This window comes from Culex quinquefasciatus, chromosome 2 (genome assembly GCF_015732765.1).
Source record: "Culex quinquefasciatus strain JHB chromosome 2, VPISU_Cqui_1.0_pri_paternal, whole genome shotgun sequence".
In the NCBI taxonomy this organism is placed as follows: Eukaryota; Metazoa; Arthropoda; class Insecta; order Diptera; family Culicidae; genus Culex; species Culex quinquefasciatus.
This window is the reverse complement of record NC_051862.1, coordinates 216,096,180-216,117,183: the sequence shown is the minus strand read 5'-3', so window position 1 is coordinate 216,117,183 and position 21,004 is coordinate 216,096,180. Positions and strand designations below refer to the sequence as shown.

The window sequence follows — 21,004 nt, the reverse complement described above, 5'->3', positions numbered from 1 at the left end:
TTTAAACATAAAAATCAAAAATTCTCATAAAAGTTGAGTGTTTTTTTGTCTCAGTGTATTTTTTTCGGAAAGCCCGTCAAATTTCCTACAAGTTTGTCTTTGACCACTTTTTGATACGAAGCAACGGCTTCGAGATACAGCAATATTTAAATTACGAATTACAAAAATATTTAAAACACTTACGCCCTTCTCAAATGTCATTATCAAGTGAAACTGACTCCATATACACAAAAATGGCTTATATAGGCCTAGGATAACATGTCTACAAAGTTTCATTGAAATCGGAGAGGGTCGAGAAAAAAGCACCTAAAAAATCCTGTTTTGGGCTGGAATTGCTCTTCCTAGATTTTGAATTGAGAATTTTGTAGTTTAAAAAAAAAGATTTTTTAAATTTTTTGATGTTATGATTTGTTTGAGTGGCGAGTTATTTTCAAGTTTTTAATTTGTTTTTTTTGTGTAAATTTTTTTAATTTTAGAGTTGGAGTATTTTTCAATTATTATTCATTTTTTTTAGTATCACATTTGTTTTTTATATTTTCAAATTTGAATTTTTTGTCGATTTGTTTTCTCAAATTTCTTAATTTCAGTGTTTTAGAATTTTTGAGATTTTAGCTTATTTTTTGGAAGAAGAGTAATGGCCTATCTACAATCACTTAGCTTAGAACATCTAAGTAAAGTAGTTACTTAGGAAAGTCTGCAACTTACGTTCGTCATCCACAATCAACTTAGAAAACTTGCTGGGCTGATATACGTTGCTATGCAGTTGTTTGTTTACCTTTGATATGGAAACGTCAACTTACCGTAGATTTTGAAATTTTCCAAACCAAACGTCAGTTTCTAATTTGATTACTTTTCCATTGTAGAAACTCAGATTCATTTCCATTGATTCAAATTCCTAAGCTAAGTGAAATTTTCTAAGCTAAGTGATTGTACACTGAAAACCCAACCATGGTAGTTGCTACCATATTGTAGGGTTAAATTGAGAACACGCACCGACGTATTTTTGCTAAAAACATTCCGTGCTTGGATTGACTGATTAACGCAGTCAGTTTTACTATGTCGAGAGCGGTATGGTAATTGTAACCCTCGATTATGGAGAGAATGATAATGATTTCGTATTTGCTACCATGCAATTTTCTGGAAGCATGGTTCATTTTACCATATTTGCGTTTACTTTCACCAAAAAGCCACAGTTAATTTAATAAGCAGCATTTTTAGCAAATTTTCTTAAAACTACCATGGTCGGGCTTTCAGTGTAGATAGGCCATAACGTGTTGTATCGGAATTTGTCAAAATGTTGCAGCTGTCAGAATGCTTAGGCGCCCTTTTTAAATGTTGCTCCAGATTTATTATTGTAAGTTTGCTTCTAATATGATATTCGTTGGCTATCAGCGAAATAATGGGTTTAAATTGTATTAGACTTGGAATATGGTGATCTTATCTTACTTCAATGGGCAGATAAAAAAAACTCGATCTTTATTTATACTTCTTCCAAATCCCTTCAGACAAATCAGGGATCGGCACTTATTTACCTAACGTGAAAAGATGACAAGGTTCAAAAGTTCAGAGACTACTACGATGGTTGAAACAGCCTTCCCATCATCCCAGTAGTCACTGCGAAGATCTGACAGCTGGGCCCGCACTTCAACGAATCAACCAAGCATGACTTCCGTCAGTCATCAGCCCGCTTCCGTTGATCCTGCCATTTCCACCCGAAGGACACCATCCCGTAAAGCTCCGTCCCCTTATCGACCTTCGGTGCCGAGCAAAACCCATTACAGCAACGCAAATATCAACTCTCCAAACAAATTAACCCGTAATAATACGTTTATTGCGGAATCCGGAAAGTCTTACAGAAATGGAAATGGTGGTGAGCACCAGGAACAGGACGATTCCGGCGAGGGGCGACTCGGTCCGAAAACGAAAAGTTCGAGCGCCGGTGCCTTGGAGGATCTGCGCCAGCGGGAAAGTGACGACGGTCAGCTGGTGGACATCTTCAAGGGGGATGACATCATTTTTACGGGTATGGGATCGCAGATGGCAAGCTAGACGAATTTCAAGAACTTGTTTGTTTCAGGATCGGAAGAAGATCGCCAGCAAGCGCTGGAAGAGTCGGTCCCACTTCCGGCGATGCCTCCGGTAGTGAGCAAAAAGTCTTCCAAACGGACGTCACTTCCGGTGAAGACAAATTCCTCGCTTGGTCGTCCGCTTCGTTCCCAGCGGAGCGTAATCAACGGATGCGACTCCAAAACGATTCGGAACCTGCTCAAGTTGATCACGCGAAGCTACTTCGAGAGTCTCAAGTACGAGATCGATCGTATGAAGGACAACGACCGGAGGCTGCAAGAGTTGGCTGGTTCGCATGGGAATTCGATCGTGGCGCTGATCAGTCGCGATGCGGAGTACGATCGTAGAATTGAGGAGTTGCGGGAGCAGAACGTGAGATTGCTGATTGAAACTCGCGAGAAGGACAAGGCCCAGCAGACGACGGTCAACACGATAACCGCTGAGCTGAATGAGTTGAAGTAGGTTTGCGTTGCAGATCTTAAGTTTGACCTAACCTGGATTCTTTTCAGATCTGTCTGCAACCTGCTTTTGAAGAACATCGAAAAGGACTACGAGCTGGACCTGCTGGCTCGGAAGCTCCGCAAATCCAAGCAGTTCGACTCCAACACGTACAAAATGCTCAAAACGCAACTCCGCAAACCTATCCGCACCAAATCGGTCCAATCTCCGGAGAAGTCCTGCTCCCGAGCGAAGCTCCAGCACAAACAGGAAGTGCTATCGCTTCCGTCCAAGGCGAAAAGTGAAGCCGTGCTAAAGTCGTCCAAATCCAAAGTGTCGCGCAGTTCCGCCGTGGCGAAGGTAGTGACGAAGCCGACACCGCCGTCGCAGAAGCTCAAGAGCGACTGGTCCTCGCTGTCCAGCATGTCGTCGATCTCTACCCGGACCGACATGCTGTCCGACATCGAGCTGACGTCGGACAAGAGTCGGGCCGATTCGAGCAAATCGGCTGGGAACGGTGAGTGATTTTTTTAGCTTTGTCTTTTTAAAACAAGAAATAATTAATCGGATTCAGACAGCGAGACGGCGAAGCAAACGGCACTGAAAAGCCACAAGCCGAGCATTCTCAAGATATTCTGCTGTGGGGGACGTTCGAAGAAAGCGAAGAAAAGCGCCAAGACGAATTAATTTTTTAACGAATTTTATTTTTATAATTCTACGGGTTCCGCAAGCAATGATTATATTTTTTACGTATTGAAAATTGTTGATGTCTGTGTTCAGAAAACAATAAACTTCTCGATTATGGCATAACATTCCATGGCGTGATCGTTTCTGGAGCAGCTTCTACGAACTGGAAAGAGAAAAATTTTTAGAACCATTTTACCAATGTTTTATCACCTCAAAAAAGAGCAGGCGTAACCTAAAATAAGATTAAATCTTCCTACCTTTTTCGTAATGCTGTCCTGGCATGCCATTCGAATCCGAGACGAGGTCGCCGGCGATACCAGGTTAAAGTCGTCGTCCAGGTTCTCCTCCTTGCGGGCGGCGGAAATGGCCTCTCGAATGGCGAAGAACGTCGACGAGGCCAGGAACACCGGTGGCTCTCCGACGGCCTTTGACGAATAAACCGCCCGCGGGTTAGGTGCTCCGGTCAACAGAGACACGTTAAACTCGCCGGGAATGTCGGCAAAGCCCGGGATCTTGTAAACTCCCGGGCCGCGAGAGTAGACGGTTCCGGTTGGAGAGTAGACCATCTCCTCCAGGGTAAACAGACCGTACCCTTGCATGAATCCACCCTCGATTTGGCCAATGTCGATGGCCGGGTTGAGACTCGACCCAAGGTCCATCACGATGTCCGTCCGGATGACCTGGTGGTCTCCGGTTAGACAGTCAATCTCGACCTCGGAAACGGATGCTCCAAACGTAAAGTAGTTGAAGGGATTTCCCGAGTTGGTTCCAAAGTCGTACCCGATTCCAGGGGTCGCGTAAAATCCGGTTGCCGAAAGCGAAACCCGATCGAAGTACGCCTTGTTGACCCAGAAGTTCCAATCCTTATCGGGGAACTGCTTCTTGTACGGTTCCAACCTTTCGTTGATAACCTTGCAAGCATTCAGCACGGCCATTCCGTTCAAATCAGACCCAGCACTGGCCGCAGTTGGTGAAGTGTTCGGTACCTTATCCGTCGAAGTCTCGGAAATGTGGATCTTCTCGAATGGAACCTTGAGCGTCGTTGCCGCCACCTGAATCATCTTGGTATGGAGTCCTTGTCCCATCTCGGTACCACCGTGAGACAACAACACCGCACCGTCGGAATACACGTGGATCAACGCTCCCGACTGGTTCAGATGAACTGCCGTGAAGGCGATACCGAACGTGGTCGGAACCAAGCTGATTCCTCGCTTGCGCCAACGGTTCTGCTGGTTGAACTGCTCCACCTCGGCACGACGTTCTTGGAAGCGCGAAGACTTGATGACTTCTTCCCAGCACTTCTTAACGTTGCAGTTTTCGATCGGTTCGTTGTAGTGCGTCTTGTCCCCTTCCTTGTACAGGTTCAGCTCGACCAGTTCAACGTAGTCCCTGCCAAGCGCTCGTGCCACGTGGTGCATCATAGTTTCCGCGGCGAGCATTCCCTGCGGACCTCCAAATCCTCGGAACGCCGTATTCGAGGGTAGATTCGTCTTGCAGACCCATCCTTGTACGCGCAGATTAGGCACCTTGTACGAGTTTTGAATGTGGAACATGGCACGCTCGAGCACCGAAAAGGACAAGTCCATCGAATAGCCAGCGTTGTTGTACGCCTTGAAGTCGGCCGCCAGCAGACGACCGTCCTTGTCCACTCCGACCTTGTACGTAAAGTAGAACGGATGACGCGTTCCCGTTATGGCCATATCTTCATCCCGGTCCAGCATACAACGAACCGGTCGTTGCAGCTTGTAAGCTGCCAGCGCAACGGGAACCGCCAACATAGCTGCCCGCGATTCCTTACCTCCAAAACCACCCCCGAGACGCTTCACCCGCGAAACGACCTTGCAAGACGGAATTCCCAGCGCCTTTGCGACATGCTGCTGAACCTCCGTCGGATGCTGCGAAGAGCTAAAAACTTCAATCTCGTCGGAGTCCTTTGGTACGGCCACGCAAGCCTGCGTCTCCAGGTAAAAGTGTTCCTGTCCTCCCAACCGGCAGTCTCCTTCGACGATCTTGTAGGCCTGCTTGAAGCCTTGCTCGATATCACCCTGCACGATCGACTTGGGATATCCCGGGTAGTACGACCCCTTGGTAATGGCGTCCTCGATCGTTACAATAATCGGCGTCAGTTCTTCATACGCGATCTTAACCTTACGAGCAGCCTTTTGGGCGATCGATTGGTTCTCGGCTACGATCGCACCCAACAGTTGACCTTGACTGGTGACCACGTCTTTCCAGAACACAAACTCATCGTGAAACACTGGTCCGCAGGTGTTTCCTTCACTGCAAAGATCGTCAGCGGAGAAGAAGCGATGAACGCCCTCCATGGCAAGTGCTTCAGTTGGATCGATCGAGAAAACCTTGGCGTGCGCCTTGGAACTGATCACCAAAGCGAGGTAAAGCTCGTTGCTGTACTTTGGTATGTCGTCGCAATAGACGGCTTCGCCGGTGACCTGTTTAAACGCTGAAGCGTGAACCTGAGGTCGTCGAATGGGATCCGTGATCGGTTGATCATTTGCTACCTTCTCGAACAGCTGGGCACTCTTGGGAACCAAAGTATGGAAGGTATTCGCTCCGCTCTTTTCACGATCCTGAATTGGTTCACGACCTGCAACGGTCTTTCCGAGCACCTCACTGATGGCAAGATACGCCTTAAAGAACAAGCTTAGCGTCAACGATCGACGATACGGGATCATTCCACCAGGAGCACTCGGACTCAGTGGAAGTTCTTCCACCATAAGATCATTCGCCTTCTCAACCAACGCCTTGTCCCACTTCTGGCCAACTAAGGCAGCTGCCGTCTTCTTCGTCAGCACCGTTGTCGGAGCCATTCCACCAAACGCCAAGTGAATCTGCTCCACAATGTCCGTACCCTGCTTGAACAGCACCTGGAACGCCCCGTTCACAATGGCAATATCATCATCCCGACGCTTCGCTTGCTTGTACGCAATGAAATGCAAGTCCTGGTTCGTCTTCGGGATAAACAGCGAAACCAGAACCTCATCCGGTCGGATCACGTTCTTCCGGTAACCGGTGAAGAACCCATCGCCCATGCGCACCTTTCGAACGCCTCCGTCCAGGCTCGCCACTTCCAACTCGATCGCGGCCGCGGTAAAAATGGGATTTAGATCGGAGATTGGACTCCCAGTCATGATGTTGCCCCCGACTGAAGCCATGTTCCGGATCTGCTTGCCGGCAAAGTAGTGCAGCATGTCTACGATCGCTCGGTACAGCCGAGTCTCACTCTCGGGAAGTTTGTCGATCTCCTCCCTCATCACGCGTTCCATCTCCACCAACGTCACCGAAGATCCCACCTTCAGCCCGCCGTCAACACGCTCCAACTGGGTCAGCTCAGCGATCTGCGTTGGATACACCAGCACTGGATACTCAAAGTGCTTGAACTTAACCTCAACGCCGACTTCCGTATTTCCCACGATGATCTTCGCATCGGGATGCTTCTTCTTGAGAGTCAGCAAGTGGTCCAGCTTCGTCGGGCGATACCAACTGGTCTTGGACGATCGGAACACCAACGATTCCACGTCCAAACTATCCGAGAGTTTCAACTCCGGCGGGAAGATCGGCTCTTGCGTCGGATCAAACGGCTTGAACTCGCTAACGTCAAACAGCTTATCGTCCACCTCAACCCCACATCCGTTCGAAGTTCCGTTCTGGTTCTTGCAGCACTTGTCACCCATGGCACATCCAAACTCCTTCGTAAACGTCTTGTATCCCTCCAAAATCGGTCTGTACCCCGTGCAACGGCACAAATTACCCTGGAACGCAACTTCCAGCTCCTTCATCGACGGCACCGCCGAGTTCCGCAACAACGCATACATCGACATCACAATCCCCGGCGTACAGAACCCACACTGCGATCCGTGCGCCTTGGCCAACCGCTCCTGGACCGGATGAAGTCGCGTCCGAGTACTCCCAATTCCCTCAACCGTCGTAACGGCCATTCCATGCACCGAACATACCGGCGTAAGGCACGCGTTGGCCGCCAGATTGTGCACCCGGCCGCAGGTTCCGGCGGTGCGATCGATCCGCGAGATCATCACCGTACAAGCGCCACAACCGCCCTCGGCACAGCCCAGTTTGGTGCCGCACAGGCGCAGCTTGTCGCGCAGATAGACTAGCAGGGTGCATTCCGGGTCCGGGTTTGGTTCGATGACCTGGGGGGAAGATTTGAAGACCTTTTAGAAAAATTTACTTTCTTAAGGAATGACATAATTCTGTCTAACTCAAAAAAATATTAAAAAACAAAAATTCAAATCAGCATGAAGACATAAAAAACTGTAAACATATAAAAATCTGAATATTTTTTTTATATTGTGGGAACCAAAAACTAAAAAAAATTAAATTTTAAAAATTTCTTTTTTTTATTTTCACATTTCTGAATTTTAAAATTTTTAACATTGTTTTTTTACATTTTTACATTTGTCAATTTTGAAATTTTCAACTTTTCAGATTTCTAATTTTTCAAGTTTTTAAATTTTGACATTTCTCATTTCATTTCATTTATTGGATCATTTTGACATTTTTAAATTTTTGATTTTTATAATCTTGAAATTTTAAATTTTCAGAAATTTTGAAATTTGTTATTTTAAATTTTTAATCTTTCAAGTTTTTAGATTTTGAAGTTTTTTGTAATTTTTAAATTCCATAAGTTCTAAATATTAAAATTCATAATTTTTAAAGTTCTTAAATTTTCAATTTTTGAATAAGGTCGTTACAAATATTTTTCAAAGTTTATGTTGCCCCGCTCTCCCACCCCTCCTCCTTTAAATTGGTCAGAAAAAAATATATTTAATTTTTAAGAAATTTCAATGTATAGCATCGCATTGACTTTGGTCAGAGCCGAGGAATATAAACTTCAAAAAATATTTGGAACGACCTAAGATTAAGAAATAAAAAAAAAATGCATATAAATCAAATGGTTTTTTTATATTTTTGGATCCTAAAATTCCTGAATTTTATATTTTTGAAATTTTGTGTGTTTTTAAATTTGTGAATTTTCAGATTTTTATTTTTTTTTGAAAATTTGGATTTCTCTTTCATTTTCAAATTTTAAAACTTTTAATTTTTTAATTTTTATACTTTGAAGTTTTTGGATTCTTTTGTTTTTTATTCATTTTTAAATTCTAAAATTTAAAAAATCTAAATTTTGAATTATTAAATTTTTAAGATTTTAAATTTTGAAAAAAAATAATGCATTTTTCATTATTTTTTGGCATGTTTAAATTTTTATGTTTTTTGATTTTTACATTTTTACATTCACAATTCAATTTAAAATTCTGTTTTTTTTATCTGTGATTTTTTAATTTTTAACCTCTTAAGTTTTAAATTTTCAAACCAATTTTTTTTTCTATTTCAAGTTTTTAGATATTTAAAACTTTGAAATTTATAAATTTTAAAATTCTTAAAAAATTTACTTTTACGTTTTTCAGTTTTCAGATTTTGAATTTTTTTTTTTGCGATTTTATGATTTTAAATTACTGTTAATTATACAACTTTTACTATACAATGATACATCTCATTTTAAGGGGTTACATACATGTAAATCGGCAAAAATGTCAAGGGTTGGTATTGGCACACACTCAAACTTTTTTTTAAATTTGTTTTCAGGACATTAACATAAACATTTTTAGCTATTACCAACATAAATTTGAAGACATTTGGTTGCATCATTGCGAGATATAGCTATTTGAAGTTAGCAGTTTCAAATAACGGGTGCCACGATATCTCAACACTGCTTCGGCTCAAAATTTTTGTGAAGACTCATTAAACTGGTCCCGTGTGCATGACGAAGGCCGATTATTAAAAAGTTCATTTTAAAAAAAGATAAAAATATTTTTGTGTTTTTCATATTAAAAATCGTCCGTTTTCGATTTTTGTATTTTTTAAAAAAGCAAAATTTCAAAATCGGGCTTCGTCATGCACACGGGATATGTCTTGAGAGTCTTCACCCCTAATTTCAGCCAATTTGGTCCATCCAATCTCGAGATATCGTGGCACCCGTAAATCAACTCGGTGTTCCGAGAAAAACGCTCACAAAGTTTGACAGTCCGCTTTGCAAATGGCAGAACTTTAAACTTAAATCGTCTTCTACTCACTTAAATCATGACATATCTTCAGGAAACTTTCAGGAGTGATTGGAATTCATTTTTTTAAAGGATTTAATAAATATTCGGAAATATGAACAATTTAGATTTTCTACATGTATGTAACCCCTTAATAGAACAAAATTATTGTCATTTCTGAAACAATTGATTGAAATGAAAATGCTAAACTTTAATTTTTATCCCTTTTCGATACAACGAAATGTTTATTTTGAAAGAATGGAAAAACTCACTGAAATGTTACAGAAACAAGAATGATGTATTTTGAAAAGAATAAAAGTTCATTAAAAAATGTTTGAATTAAAAAAGACGCGACTCGTATATTCATGAAATATCTGCTCACATTTGAAAAAAAAATAATGGAATAATCACAAAAACATGGCCAAAAAATATTTGATTTTAAGATATCAAAAAAAAATATTTTTTATGGAGCTATTTGCAGTAGTGTACACTGTAAAAGAATGGAAAAACTCAAAACAATTATTACTGAAAAAATAAAAGAATTCAGTTCTTTCTCACAGAATGCTTTTTAAGATCTGCTTAATTTTGATATGTTGCATTTTCCTTTTCTTACTTTCGACATTTTGTCCTTTTGACCTGTTGTCTCTCATTATTTTAGCCATAGAGAAGTCCTCCACAAAGTTTTAACCAACCGAAAAAAAAAACAAAAAATAACATCTTTTGAATGCCAATTTCGTAGAAAATTGCCCAGCCCAGTTTCTAAAACTGGCGAATCTTGCAAAAACATGGTGTCAATTTCTGGAAAAGTCAGGGAAAACCTGGAATTGTCAGGGAATTTTATTTGACCTGGAAAAGTCAGGGAAAGTCAGGGAATTTTAAGCTGGGTCAGGGAATTTCGATGATCTTAAAAATATTACTACAAAATTTAATTTCTTTTTGAAAATTCGCCCTTGATGATGTATTTGAATGTCATCCAGGCCAAACTTTACAACATTGATAATATTTAATTTTGTATATTGGTCAGTCCGGAAGGAACGGTGAACTCCATATAAAAAAATGCTTAAGAAAAGGGTCATGATGAAAAACGCGTAGCTTGTTTGCAATATGTTTAGGTTTAAAAATCAAATAATTTGTATTTGATTTGGATTTCCGTTCAACTGAATATTACAAATTACCAACAAATTACTAGCGCACACAGGGTGGAACAATATGAGGCAGTTGCCCCACCATCCTCAGAGATTTGTTCTAAAATTGGTTGTTTGCTTAGCATATCGGGACCGTAGAGAAAATCATACATTTTGTCAGAAAAAATTAATGATTTAAAAAGTCAAAAGTTAAGCATAAAGATTCTAAATTTTTAAAATTTTTAAATTCTGATATTTTGGAATTGTTGATTTCTTAATTTTTGAATTCTTATTCTAAAATTCTAAAAAAAATATAAGGTTAGAAAATTTTCCAAAATTTCACTTTAGTATTCGTTATCTAAATTTTTATTTTTCTCAAAATTAAGCTGAACTATGATTTTAAAATGATCCAAAGAAGTCTAATTTTGTGTAATCTAAAATGTAAGCAAAAAAGTGATGGTGAAATGGAATTAAAAATTAAAGAAATAATTTCAAGAATTAAAGCAATAAAACAAAAATTTATGCAAAAACAGGGTTGTTACGGACTACACTCAACTCATTTAAAAACATACTGACTCTGAACATTTAATTTCTTTTAAGCTTTTAGTAATGTTTTTTACCCTTATTTATTGTTCTTTTATACTGGATACATTCAATTTTAATCTTGTGAATCTTAATCATATTTCAAACTTTTCCTGAAGATAAAGACATTTGGATGTAACAAAAATTATTATTGGGCATGTTCCAGTGGGTTTACTGTGCTTCTATCCCAAATATGAGCTTGATTGGACGTAACAGAAGCTTCCCACCTTTGAAGTTTAGATGGGATTCAACCACTAGATTTTTTTTATTTGGACATTCTTGAAGAAAAATAAAAAAAATCAAAACATTCAAAAATTAAATCTCCAACATTTTAAATTGGATTATTCTGAAATTAGGAAATAAAATTAGGAAAAATATTATTTAAAACCCCAAAAAAATTAATTCATATTAAAAAAATAAAAGATCCGAAATTTTTAAATCTTTTTAAAAAAATCTGAAAACAAAACTCAAAGGTATCAATATTCAAATATAAAAAATAAAATAAAAACAATCAAGCGAACAAAAAAAAATATTTTTGAATTCTTAAATTCTGAAGTTCTTAAATTCTTAAATTCTTAAATTCTTTCATTTTTGTTACCATCTTAGATTGCAGAAAACCTGATAAAATTTGAAGTGTTTTTAGAGTTTTTTTGGTTAAAGAAATTTTGAGAAGAAGATGTAGGAAAATTTGCTTCGATTTTTCTAAGTGACGCTTTGGTTAGATCAAAGAGTATGTATTCTCTCTGGTAAGATCATCGAGTATGAACTGTATCTTAAATTTAAAACCTCAAACATCGAGAATTTATTATAATTTTTAAATTTTATCATTTTTTATTAAGATTTCACATTTCTAAATGTTGAAATTTTTGTTTTTTTTTAGCAAAAATACATTTTCAGCGTTTCAAGATGTTGCGTTCTGAGATTTCAAAATTGAATTTATTATGAAACTCTTTTGTATGTTTATCGCAAAATTATTTTTCTTAAAATGACGCGGATTTTGCGCGGATTGGGTTTTGGGATGGCGCGGATTTTTTTCGATTTCTTCGTAACAATTCTGAGTAAAGGAATTTGAGAGTTCAAGAATTTATAAAATATGGTCTCCCCGTAAATTTGTCAGCATCAGAGATTTTATAGGGATTGTACAACTACATTTCACATATTTTCCCCAAAAAACATTCAAGGGGTTACAAGGAGGAGTTCCTGTAATCAGATCGAGCTTAAATTTGGAATCTATTCTAAAACAACCAAATATCTAAGTTTGATAAATAATGACTATTTGAAAAGCTCGAGCAGGTTGTATTTTGTTTATATTTTTATAAAATGTATTAATCGTGTGTATGATCGTCTGTAGGCTCTAGTCAAGGTATAAACCATTTTTTTAAGTTTATAGCAAAAATATTTTTTTTGTAAAATTATTTAATTGATTTATTTTATAGCAAAAATATTTTTTTTGTAAAATTATTTTAGAAGATTTTTTTCTCAAATATCCAGAAAACCCTTTACTTTAAATACATTCATTGTTAAAAAATACCTAGATCTTTTTTAAACCCGTAAACATTTACTTGAAAAATTTTCATTTAGTTGTAAATTTTCTTAGTTTTTCAATTTTGTTTTAAACTTTCTTAAGGTTCTACAAAATTACATATTTTTTCAAGTTTTTGTCACCAAAACCTTAATTTTTTTTAATAAAAAAACACAATCAAAAATGGCATCGGCCTAATTCGTTTGAAAATTCCGCAAAATGTCAACAATTTTAAAATGAAACATGACTTCTTACTTAAATTCAAATTTTCAATTGTTTTTTTTTTTAACATTTAATTTGAAATTTTCTTTAGGAAATGAAGTGAAACTAACTAATCGCAATTTGAAATTTGCAACAATTGTAATTATTAATTATTTCAAGAGTTTTTTTTAAAGGTCCTGTAAGCTATTGTGTTTCATGTTTTTTTTTGAGTGGGTCCTATACTCAAAAAAAAAAATAGATTTTTTGGTAAAGGGCAACATTTAAAATTGCATCACCAGATAAAAAAAAATATGACAATTTTATGGTTGCACATTTTGGATGTTCAATTAGAAAAAAATGATTGACAAAATAAAAAAAAAGTTTTTAGGTTTTTGCAGAATCCATCGTTAAAAAAATAAAATAAAAAAGTCTTTGATTTTTCTCTATATCTTAAATTTGCAATGTTCAAAAAGGAAAATGCATGAAATCATAAAAAACGCTCCAAACAATATGTTAGTGAAAAATAGAAAACAAAAAATTTGGTGGTCTGGAGGGGTCAGGGAAAATTCAGGGAATTTTATTTTAGGATTTGGATCGACACCATGAAAAATGTTGATAGATTACACTTTTTTTTAAGCTGGATAGTGGCATGCTTTTGGTCTTTTTATGTTAATTCTTTAAGAAACATGCAGCAAAATCATTATTTTCCCTCTTGAAACTATCGCCCACAGAAACAAACATGTTTTCTTGCTGAACTATATTTTTTTCTGTTATGCCTTCGCACACTTCTAGTAAATAAAGTCGGAAGGACTAATCAAAACATCATCATTTTATTTCGTTCGTCGCGAGATACCTACAACCATCACCGCGGCGTTCGCATGGCAATAAATGAGCCTCCAAGCGCGACTTGGAACATCACAGCGCGCAGGACAGACTCACTTTCGCGTCAAGATAGTGTGTTTTGCAAAAACGGCTTCAAAAAAATAAAGAAGAAGCAGCAACCTGGAGCTGATAACAAAATTGATGGAGCTCGTCGGGGTAAATATTGGGGATTTGCAGAGGTTTGTTCTTATTTTGATTAGTATCTTAATGAAGTTTGACAACTTTCCCGTTTTTTGATATACTGTTACGTGGTCTTATCAGAATTTATTACCTTTTTACCATTCACAAAAAACACTAGCGGTTGCTGATCGTTGAACTCAGCCAGAACTTCACCGTTGGTCGATGGCAAAGCCATAATTGTAAAGTTATCCAACAACTTAAAACAAAAACAAACTTAATCTCCTCTTTCCACTTTTAATCCTTTAACCTCAAATTCACTTGTTGCCAGGGTATGTGGATTAATTCGCTTGGTGGCCACCAGCACTAACTAACGACACACCGATTTGTGACTTTCTTCTATCTCGTACGAGAGCTGCCAAAAGACTGGTTTTACGAATCTTAGCTGATCGAGCTGAGCTGAGAGTTCAAGTTGTCTGTCGTGCTGGAGAGGCACCACCTTCGACCGCGTGAGCGTTGATTGTGTGTGGTGGAAGAATCGGCGATAATAAACGTGCTGGTCATTTTTATATTTATTAGGGTAACGGGTGGTTATTTGGGCTTACACAAAAAATACCCTTTGCATTTGAAACAGGTTGAATTTCTATTAAACAAATTTCGAATTCTTTAAAATTTCAAAATAACCTTTCATTCATTGAAATAATTATGTAGGGGCAGGGGGGCAGAATGGCCCGCCTAAGTAAAATGCGTCAAAAACCATAGAAAAACATACAAATTTATGAATTCAGTGTAGTAGGCTTATGCTTTGGGATGTTCTCTTCAATGTTAGCTTAAAACTATTTTTGAGCCACTTTAAAAAAAAGTTTTTTTTCGGCTACTTTTCCTGGGTGCGGAGCAGAATGGGCCACCCTGCGGGGCAAAGAGGGCCACCTTAGAAAACAAGCCAATTTGTCTAATAAAACGTTGAAGGGAGATAATAAATCTGGAGTTTTTTTTTTAAAGGTCCAATAAACCAAATTTCCAGTTTTTGCTTTTTGGGTGTTTTTAGAACCGCCTTGAGTCAGGGGTACTAAAAAACACCCAAAAAGCAAAAACTGAAAATTTGGTTTATTGGTCCTTTTCAAAAAAAAAACTCCAGAAATGACTTAATGGACCTTTCTAACATAGTTTTTTTAACCAAAATTTCATAACTTTTGATTGTTTTGATAAGGCAGGAAAAGGGTGGTCCATTCTGCCCCCAAGTGGATTTTAATTTAACACTTTCATCACCAAGCCTCTAAATTGATTTGAGGTTCCGTTGTTGTTTGATTACCTTCGTAATAGCTCCTGGTAACATTATAAACATTGAACAAACTTTTTCAAACAATCTAACTTTCTAGAAAGCTTAATTAAGAACCTCGAAATAAACAACATTTGCGTGGTTTTGTCAATAAATTTACATTTTTGCTCATAATTAGAAAAATACAATGAATTCAAACGTGGTTTTCGGTGTGGTGGTGTTATTTAACGTCCTTTATAAAACCGTTGCCTTACTTTTGGTTTAAATCCATTCTAAAGCCCAAAACCAAAGGTGGCCCATTCTGCCCCCCCTCCTGCCCCTATTGGTAGAACAACGATTAGATTGAAATGTTCGTGTGGCAATTCATTAGAACGGTTTAGTTTGCTCCTTTTTGACTTTCTGGCACAAAAATGCGAGATTTGCAATTTTAAGTCAACAGTTTTTTTTTACATTTTGGGAGAATTTTGATACGATGATCCATCCATTAATCTCGTAAACACTTAATTTTTATATGTATTTCCGAAATAAGTTTTTTAAGCCCTTTTAAAATGTTGAGCTTGGTTTTTAAATTTTTAAATAGTTTTTTGAAGAGAGTAGAAAGTTTAAAAATATTTTCATTTTCAACATTGTACATTGATAGTTTTCGAGATAATGCATAGTTCAAACAGTTTACGTTGCCATTTTTTTTAAATTTTGAAATTCTAAAAATTATCAACTTAGACATTCAAAAAGTAAGTATTCAAAAATTTTAAATTTCAAAAATTATTAAAATTAAAATTAGAATTTTCAAAATTTTAAGATTCTCAAGATATAAAGATTTGGAAAAAAATCAAAAATACAAAAAAATCCAGAATCTTAAAATTGAACAATTTAACTTTTTTTTTAATTTTTGAAATTTTTAAATTCCAAAATAAAAAAAACTGTGAATTTGAGAAATTTGAATACGTACAGTTCGTTCTCGATTATCCGAAGTCCTCGCAAATACTTCACTCCAGATGGTCGAAATACTAAATGTCTATTTTTCTCAAAATTTCGGTCTCTAACCTAAAATATGACTCTAAAAAGGCTAAAGAATTGAGGAATTGAGGAATTAAAGAATTTAAGAATTTAAGAATTAAAGAATTTAAGAATTTAAGAATTTAAGAATTTAAGAATTTAAGAATTTAAGAATTTAAGAATTTAAGAATTTAAAAATTTAAGAATTTAAGAATTTAAGAATTTAAGAATTTAAATTTAAGAATTTAAAATTTAAGAATTTAAGAATTTAAATTTAAGAATTTAAGAATTTAAGAATTTAAGAATTTAAGAATTTAAGAATTTAAGAATTTAAGAATTTAAGAATTTAAGAATTTAAGAATTTAAGAATTTAAGAATTTAAGAATTTCAGAATTTAAGAATTTAAGAATTTAAGAATTTAAGAATTTGAGAATTTAAGAATTTAAGTCTAGAGAGAGCGAGGGAAAACACGACTGGTTGTGGGGAAAGTTAAATGTGGAATGAAGTTTTATTGAACGGAAAACTTAAAGTTAATGATCACCGATTGCATTGATTACTTCGATCTTCATCACTCCTCCTCAATCAGTGATCTTGAAGTCCCATAGCAGCGCGATGTAACTCCAGTTTCTGCTTCTGTAAAGGCTTGGTCAATCCATCGGCTACCTGCACTTCGGTGTTGATATAGGTAATCTCGACATCGCCACGATCTAGTGTGTCCCGTATAAAGTGGTGACGAATGTCAATGTGTTTCGTTCTGGAGTGGAAACCACCGTTCTTCGATACGGCAATAGCGCTCTGGTTGTCGCAGTAGATGACGATCTCCTCATTCTTCTCGATCCGGGCACGTAGACGTTTCCACCACAGAGCTTCCTGTACTGTGGCAGACAAGGCCATGTACTCCGCCTCGCAGGTTGACAACGCCACGGTTTGTTGTCGCTTGCTGCACCACGAAATAGCTCCACCTTGCGCGATGAATACGTATCCCGTTACAGACTTCCGGCCCTCGCAGTCTGCGGCCCAATCAGCATCCGTGTACCCTTGATGTCTGCGTTACCGTCCTTCCGATACGTCAACTTGAACTTCGATGTCCCTCGCAGGTACCGCATCAGGTGTTTGACGGCGTTCCAGTGCTTGTCTCCGGGGTTGTCGTTGAAGCGGCACAGAACGTTCACGGCGTGGCATATATCTGGACGGGTGCACTGTCCCAGATACATCAGGCAGCCCACTGCCTCCTTGTAGGGTACGTTCGCCATCCGCTTGGCTTCTTCAGGATCGGTTGGTTCCATCGACTTGGTCAGATTTTCGGCGGCGTTCATCGGTGTGGCAACCGGCTTGCAGTTGGACATCTGGAAACGAGCCAACACAGACTCAACGTACGCCTCTTGGTCTAGTGAAACGGAGTCCTTGGTCCTTGAAACACGAATGCCCAAGACGTGCTTAGCTGGGCCAATATTCTTCATCCGAAATTCACCACAAAGTTGATCCTTGACCTCCTTCCTCCAGCGCTTGCAGTTGCTGAAGATCAGCAAGTCATCCACGTACAGCGCAAGAAACAGAACCTTCTCTCCGACGACCTTGTAGTATACGCACGGGTCGTAGTCGGCACAAGTCAGACCAAACTTCTTCAACGCAGCATCCAGCTTGAGGTTCCACACGCGGCTGGACTGCTTCAAGCCGTAGAGTGCCTTCTTGAGTCGGCAAACCTTCGTCTTGTCTTGGTCGTCAAAACAGGGCGGCTGTTCCATATAGATTTCCTCGGTCAGCTCACCTTGGAGGAAAGCGGTGATGGCATCCATCTGGTCGATCTGGAGATTCATCCTGGCAGCGAGCGCAAAGAGGTATCGCAGGGAACTATGACGAACCACGGGGAATAGGTTTCTTCATAATCCACCTTTCGCTGAGAGTACCCTTTGATCACCAGCCTTGCCTTGTATCGATCCACCTTGCCGTCAGCGTCAACCTTCGTCTTGTACACCCATTTGCATCGAATCGCCTTCCGATCAGCTGGTAGTTCCGTCATCTCCCAGGTCCCGTTGCTGATGAGAGCATCGTACTCCTCCTGCATCGCACGTCTCCAGCGGTCGGAATCGTCACGTGTCAATGCTTCTTGGTGTGTACACGGATCATCGAGATTGCGCTGTGAACAGTTGGAACCAGTATCGCCATCGTGGACATCAACATGGGAATACTTGCCGTGGGTGGGCACCCCTATCGTTGAGCATCAACCCATGTTGGAAAACGTCGTCAACTGGTCTTTGATTTGATGACGACGGGGGTGCAGTGCTGGCAGCATTCTCTCGTCGGGCAGCTGAAGTGGACGGTCCGTCCATCATCGGGGCATCTGAAACACGCGAAGAGCGCTTACCACTGCACTGGACATTGAAATCTTTATACTTGCCAGGGATTGCGCGCTCCTTACCGCTGCGCCTCAACGCCTGTGACTGGGGCGGATGTGAAGATTGTCGCGGCGGGAGCGCAGGAAGTGTCACGGAGTCATCAGCATCCTCGAACTCGTCCGAACTTGTATCTTCTTCCACTTGCTCGAATTCTTGAGCAGGTTCCGGTTCTTGAACAGGTTCCGGCTCTCGAACAGGTTCCGGCTCTTGAACAGGTTCTGGTTCTTGAACAAGTTCTTCAAAGTCCAACCTCACGTACGTCGATTGTGGCCCGTTGGTTACTTTGAGAGTTGTCCTTCCGTCGCGATCCGCCAATCCTTCATCGAGGAAAGTCACGTCCCGGCTCATGAAGATCTGCTTCGATTTCGTCCCAAACACTCGCAAATTGGACAGATCCGGTTTACGACCAGTCCAGGCTTCTTCTGGTGTCGTCTGAATCCCCGTGCACGGAGATCGGTTGATCAAATACACGGCAACAGCAGCTGCTTCCGCCCAAAACGTCTTCGGCAAGTTGGCCTCGAATAGCAAGCAACGTGCCTTCTCGACGATCGTCCGGTTGGCCCTCTCCGCTAGACCGTTTTGCTCGGTGTGTACTCAACGGTGGTCTGGTGGCGAATCCCCAGCTGACTCAGGAGCTTCTCGAAACCCTTGTTTTTGTACTCCGTCCCGTTGTCCGTACGCAAAACCTTCAGCTTGTGTCCTGTCTGCCTCTCTGCCATGCTGTGAAAGTCCTTGAAGCAGCGAGTCACCTCTTCTTCGGATTTGTGACGCAGGAAGTAGATGAACATCTTCCTCGTCCGATCGTCGATAAAAGTGATGTAATATCGACTTCCACCGATGGATACCTGCTCCATTGGTCCGCAGATATCGGAATGCACCAACTCAAGCACCTCGGTCGCTCTGGTTCCACTCTTGTTGAACGGCAGCCTGGTCTGTCGCCCCATGATTTTGCAGCCAGCAGCACTATCAGCCTCCAGGAATTGGACTCCAGTCACCATGCCGTTGCGCAATCTGGTCAAGTTCTTGATTGACAAATGACCGGTACGCTTGTGCCACAGCTCAACGGTTGTCGGCTGACACACCAGCACCTTGGGTACGTCCTGTTCCAGCTTGAATAGTCCGTTCGAGCGACTTCCGGTCGCGATGCACGTGCCCTCGAGATCGAGCACTTCACAGCCCTTCTGGCCGAAAACAACGGTGTGGCCACTATCGACAATTTTACCTACCGACAGTAGATTGACTACCAGTTCCGGAATCAGCTGCACTCCGTTGACGTCAATCTCTTCTCCACAGGTCGGATGTAGCACGGCAGTGCCCTCCGCGACGACCTGCATTTCGCCTTTGTTTGCGGCGAACATCTTCCCATCTGCTTGATGAGCGTCACGCAGCAACGACTTCGTCCGGGTGAGATGGCAAGTGGCTCCGGAATCGAAGAACCAGTCCTCAGTCTTCATCTCGTCCATCGTCGTCAGCACGGCACCAAAAGCACGACCTGGCTTGCTACCACCTTTTCTCTCCGGCGGTTTCGACGACGACTTGGCGGGACAATCCCGCGCGATGTGTCCAAACTTGTGACAGGAATGGCACTTTGGACCCTTGGACTGCGGCTTACCAATATTCTCCTGCTTGTAGCTCGGCTTGCCCTTCACCGCAAACGCTGGTTCGATGGTCTCCGTCGGCTCGTGATCCTCCTGCAGCAACTTTGTCTTGATCAGGTCGCCCGTAATCTTCGAGCCAGAGTTTTGTAGCGCCATCACCATCGGCTTGTAGCTTTGAGGCAGGCCAGCAAGCAGCAGCATTCCAACCCATTCTTCCGAAATCGGGAATCCGACACCACCGAGTTGGTTTGCGGTAGCAACCATTCTCGTCACGTACGCCTCCATGGATACGGAGTTGGCCAAGTTCGTTGTCATCAGCTTGTGCAGGAGACCCCAGCGACGCGTCAATCCGTTGTCTTCGTAGGTCTGCTCCAGCTTGTCCCAAGCGCCTTTGGCCGTTGTTGTCCCCTGGACATGGACGTACAACGAAGGGTCGAGGCCAAGAATAATCTTTCCTCGAGCTTTACGGTCCTTCGCCTTCGGAATTGCTTCAGGCGTACCGTCATCCTTCAGGTTCGGTTCCACAGCTTCCCACAGCTCCTCCGTTTCCAAGTAGGTCTGCATACCGAATTTCCACGTGCACCAATTCTCCCTGCCGAGCAATCGTTCGACGACCGGAGATGGTCCCGTAGCGTGCGCCATTCTTGAGGAAAACGGTTCTTCAGGAAAACTGCTTGCGTGAACTTCTTGTTTAAAATTCTTGAAGAAAACTTCTTGCGAAAATTTTCAATCTTCTAGAAGCTTAGACACTTTCCACCCACACCTGGGCCCATAACCTCTAGAGAGAGCGAGGGAAAACACGACTGGTTGTGGGGAAAGTTAAATGTGGAATGAAGTTTTATTGAACGGAAAACTTAAAGTTAATGATCACCGATTGCATTGATTACTTCGATCTTCATCATTAAGAATTTAAGAATTTCAGAATTTAAGAATTTAAGAATTTAAGAATTTGAGAATTTAAGAATTTAAGAATTTAAGAATTTAAGAATTTTAGTATTTTAGAATTTGAAGAATTTAAAATTTTTAAGAATTTCAAAA

At 40.2% G+C, this 21,004-nt stretch overlaps 2 protein-coding genes across 3 annotated transcripts; one reads left to right on the top strand and one right to left on the bottom strand.

Annotated features, from left to right (window-relative positions):
* The first annotated feature begins 1,545 nt into the window (after positions 1–1,545).
* On the top strand, positions 1,546–3,208 carry LOC119766950. 2 transcript variants are annotated; one of them, XM_038253631.1, is made up of 4 exons: positions 1,546–2,023; positions 2,078–2,525; positions 2,577–3,022; positions 3,084–3,208. In XM_038253631.1, exons 1-4 carry the CDS (start codon positions 1,663–1,665, stop codon positions 3,107–3,109), a joined length of 1,281 nt encoding a protein of 426 aa, XP_038109559.1. In that variant the 5' UTR covers positions 1,546–1,662; the 3' UTR covers positions 3,110–3,208. The 2 variants fall into 2 exon arrangements, with proteins under 2 accessions (XP_038109559.1, XP_038109558.1); XM_038253630.1 differs by having other exon boundaries at positions 3,080–3,208.
* On the bottom strand, positions 3,189–14,205 carry LOC6036020 (xanthine dehydrogenase). The gene is made up of 3 exons (XM_038253629.1): positions 13,852–14,205; positions 3,450–7,361; positions 3,189–3,355 (listed from the first exon to the last, which is right to left on the bottom strand). The coding sequence occupies exons 1-3, from the start codon at positions 13,933–13,935 to the stop codon at positions 3,305–3,307; spliced, it is 4,047 nt and encodes a 1,348-aa protein (XP_038109557.1). The 5' UTR covers positions 13,936–14,205; the 3' UTR covers positions 3,189–3,304.
* Positions 14,206–21,004: the final 6,799 nt, after the last annotated feature.

Excerpts from the sequence above, each read along its gene's own strand:
- LOC119766950 (XM_038253630.1), top strand. The coding sequence starts at position 1,663 with ATGACTTCCGTCAGTCATCAGCCCGCTTCCGTTGATCCTGCCATTTCC. Across the intron at positions 2,024-2,077 it reads GGATGACATCATTTTTACGG|GATCGGAAGAAGATCGCCAG; the intron begins GTATGGGATCGC and ends TGTTTGTTTCAG. Across the intron at positions 3,023-3,079 it reads GAGCAAATCGGCTGGGAACG|ACAGCGAGACGGCGAAGCAA; the intron begins GTGAGTGATTTT and ends AATCGGATTCAG.
- LOC6036020 (XM_038253629.1), bottom strand. The coding sequence starts at position 13,935 with ATGGCTTTGCCATCGACCAACGGTGAAGTTCTGGCTGAGTTCAACGAT. Across the intron at positions 7,362-13,851 it reads TTTTTGTGAATGGTAAAAAG|GTCATCGAACCAAACCCGGA; the intron begins GTAATAAATTCT and ends TCTTCCCCCCAG. Across the intron at positions 3,356-3,449 it reads AGGACAGCATTACGAAAAAG|TTCGTAGAAGCTGCTCCAGA; the intron begins GTAGGAAGATTT and ends TTCTCTTTCCAG.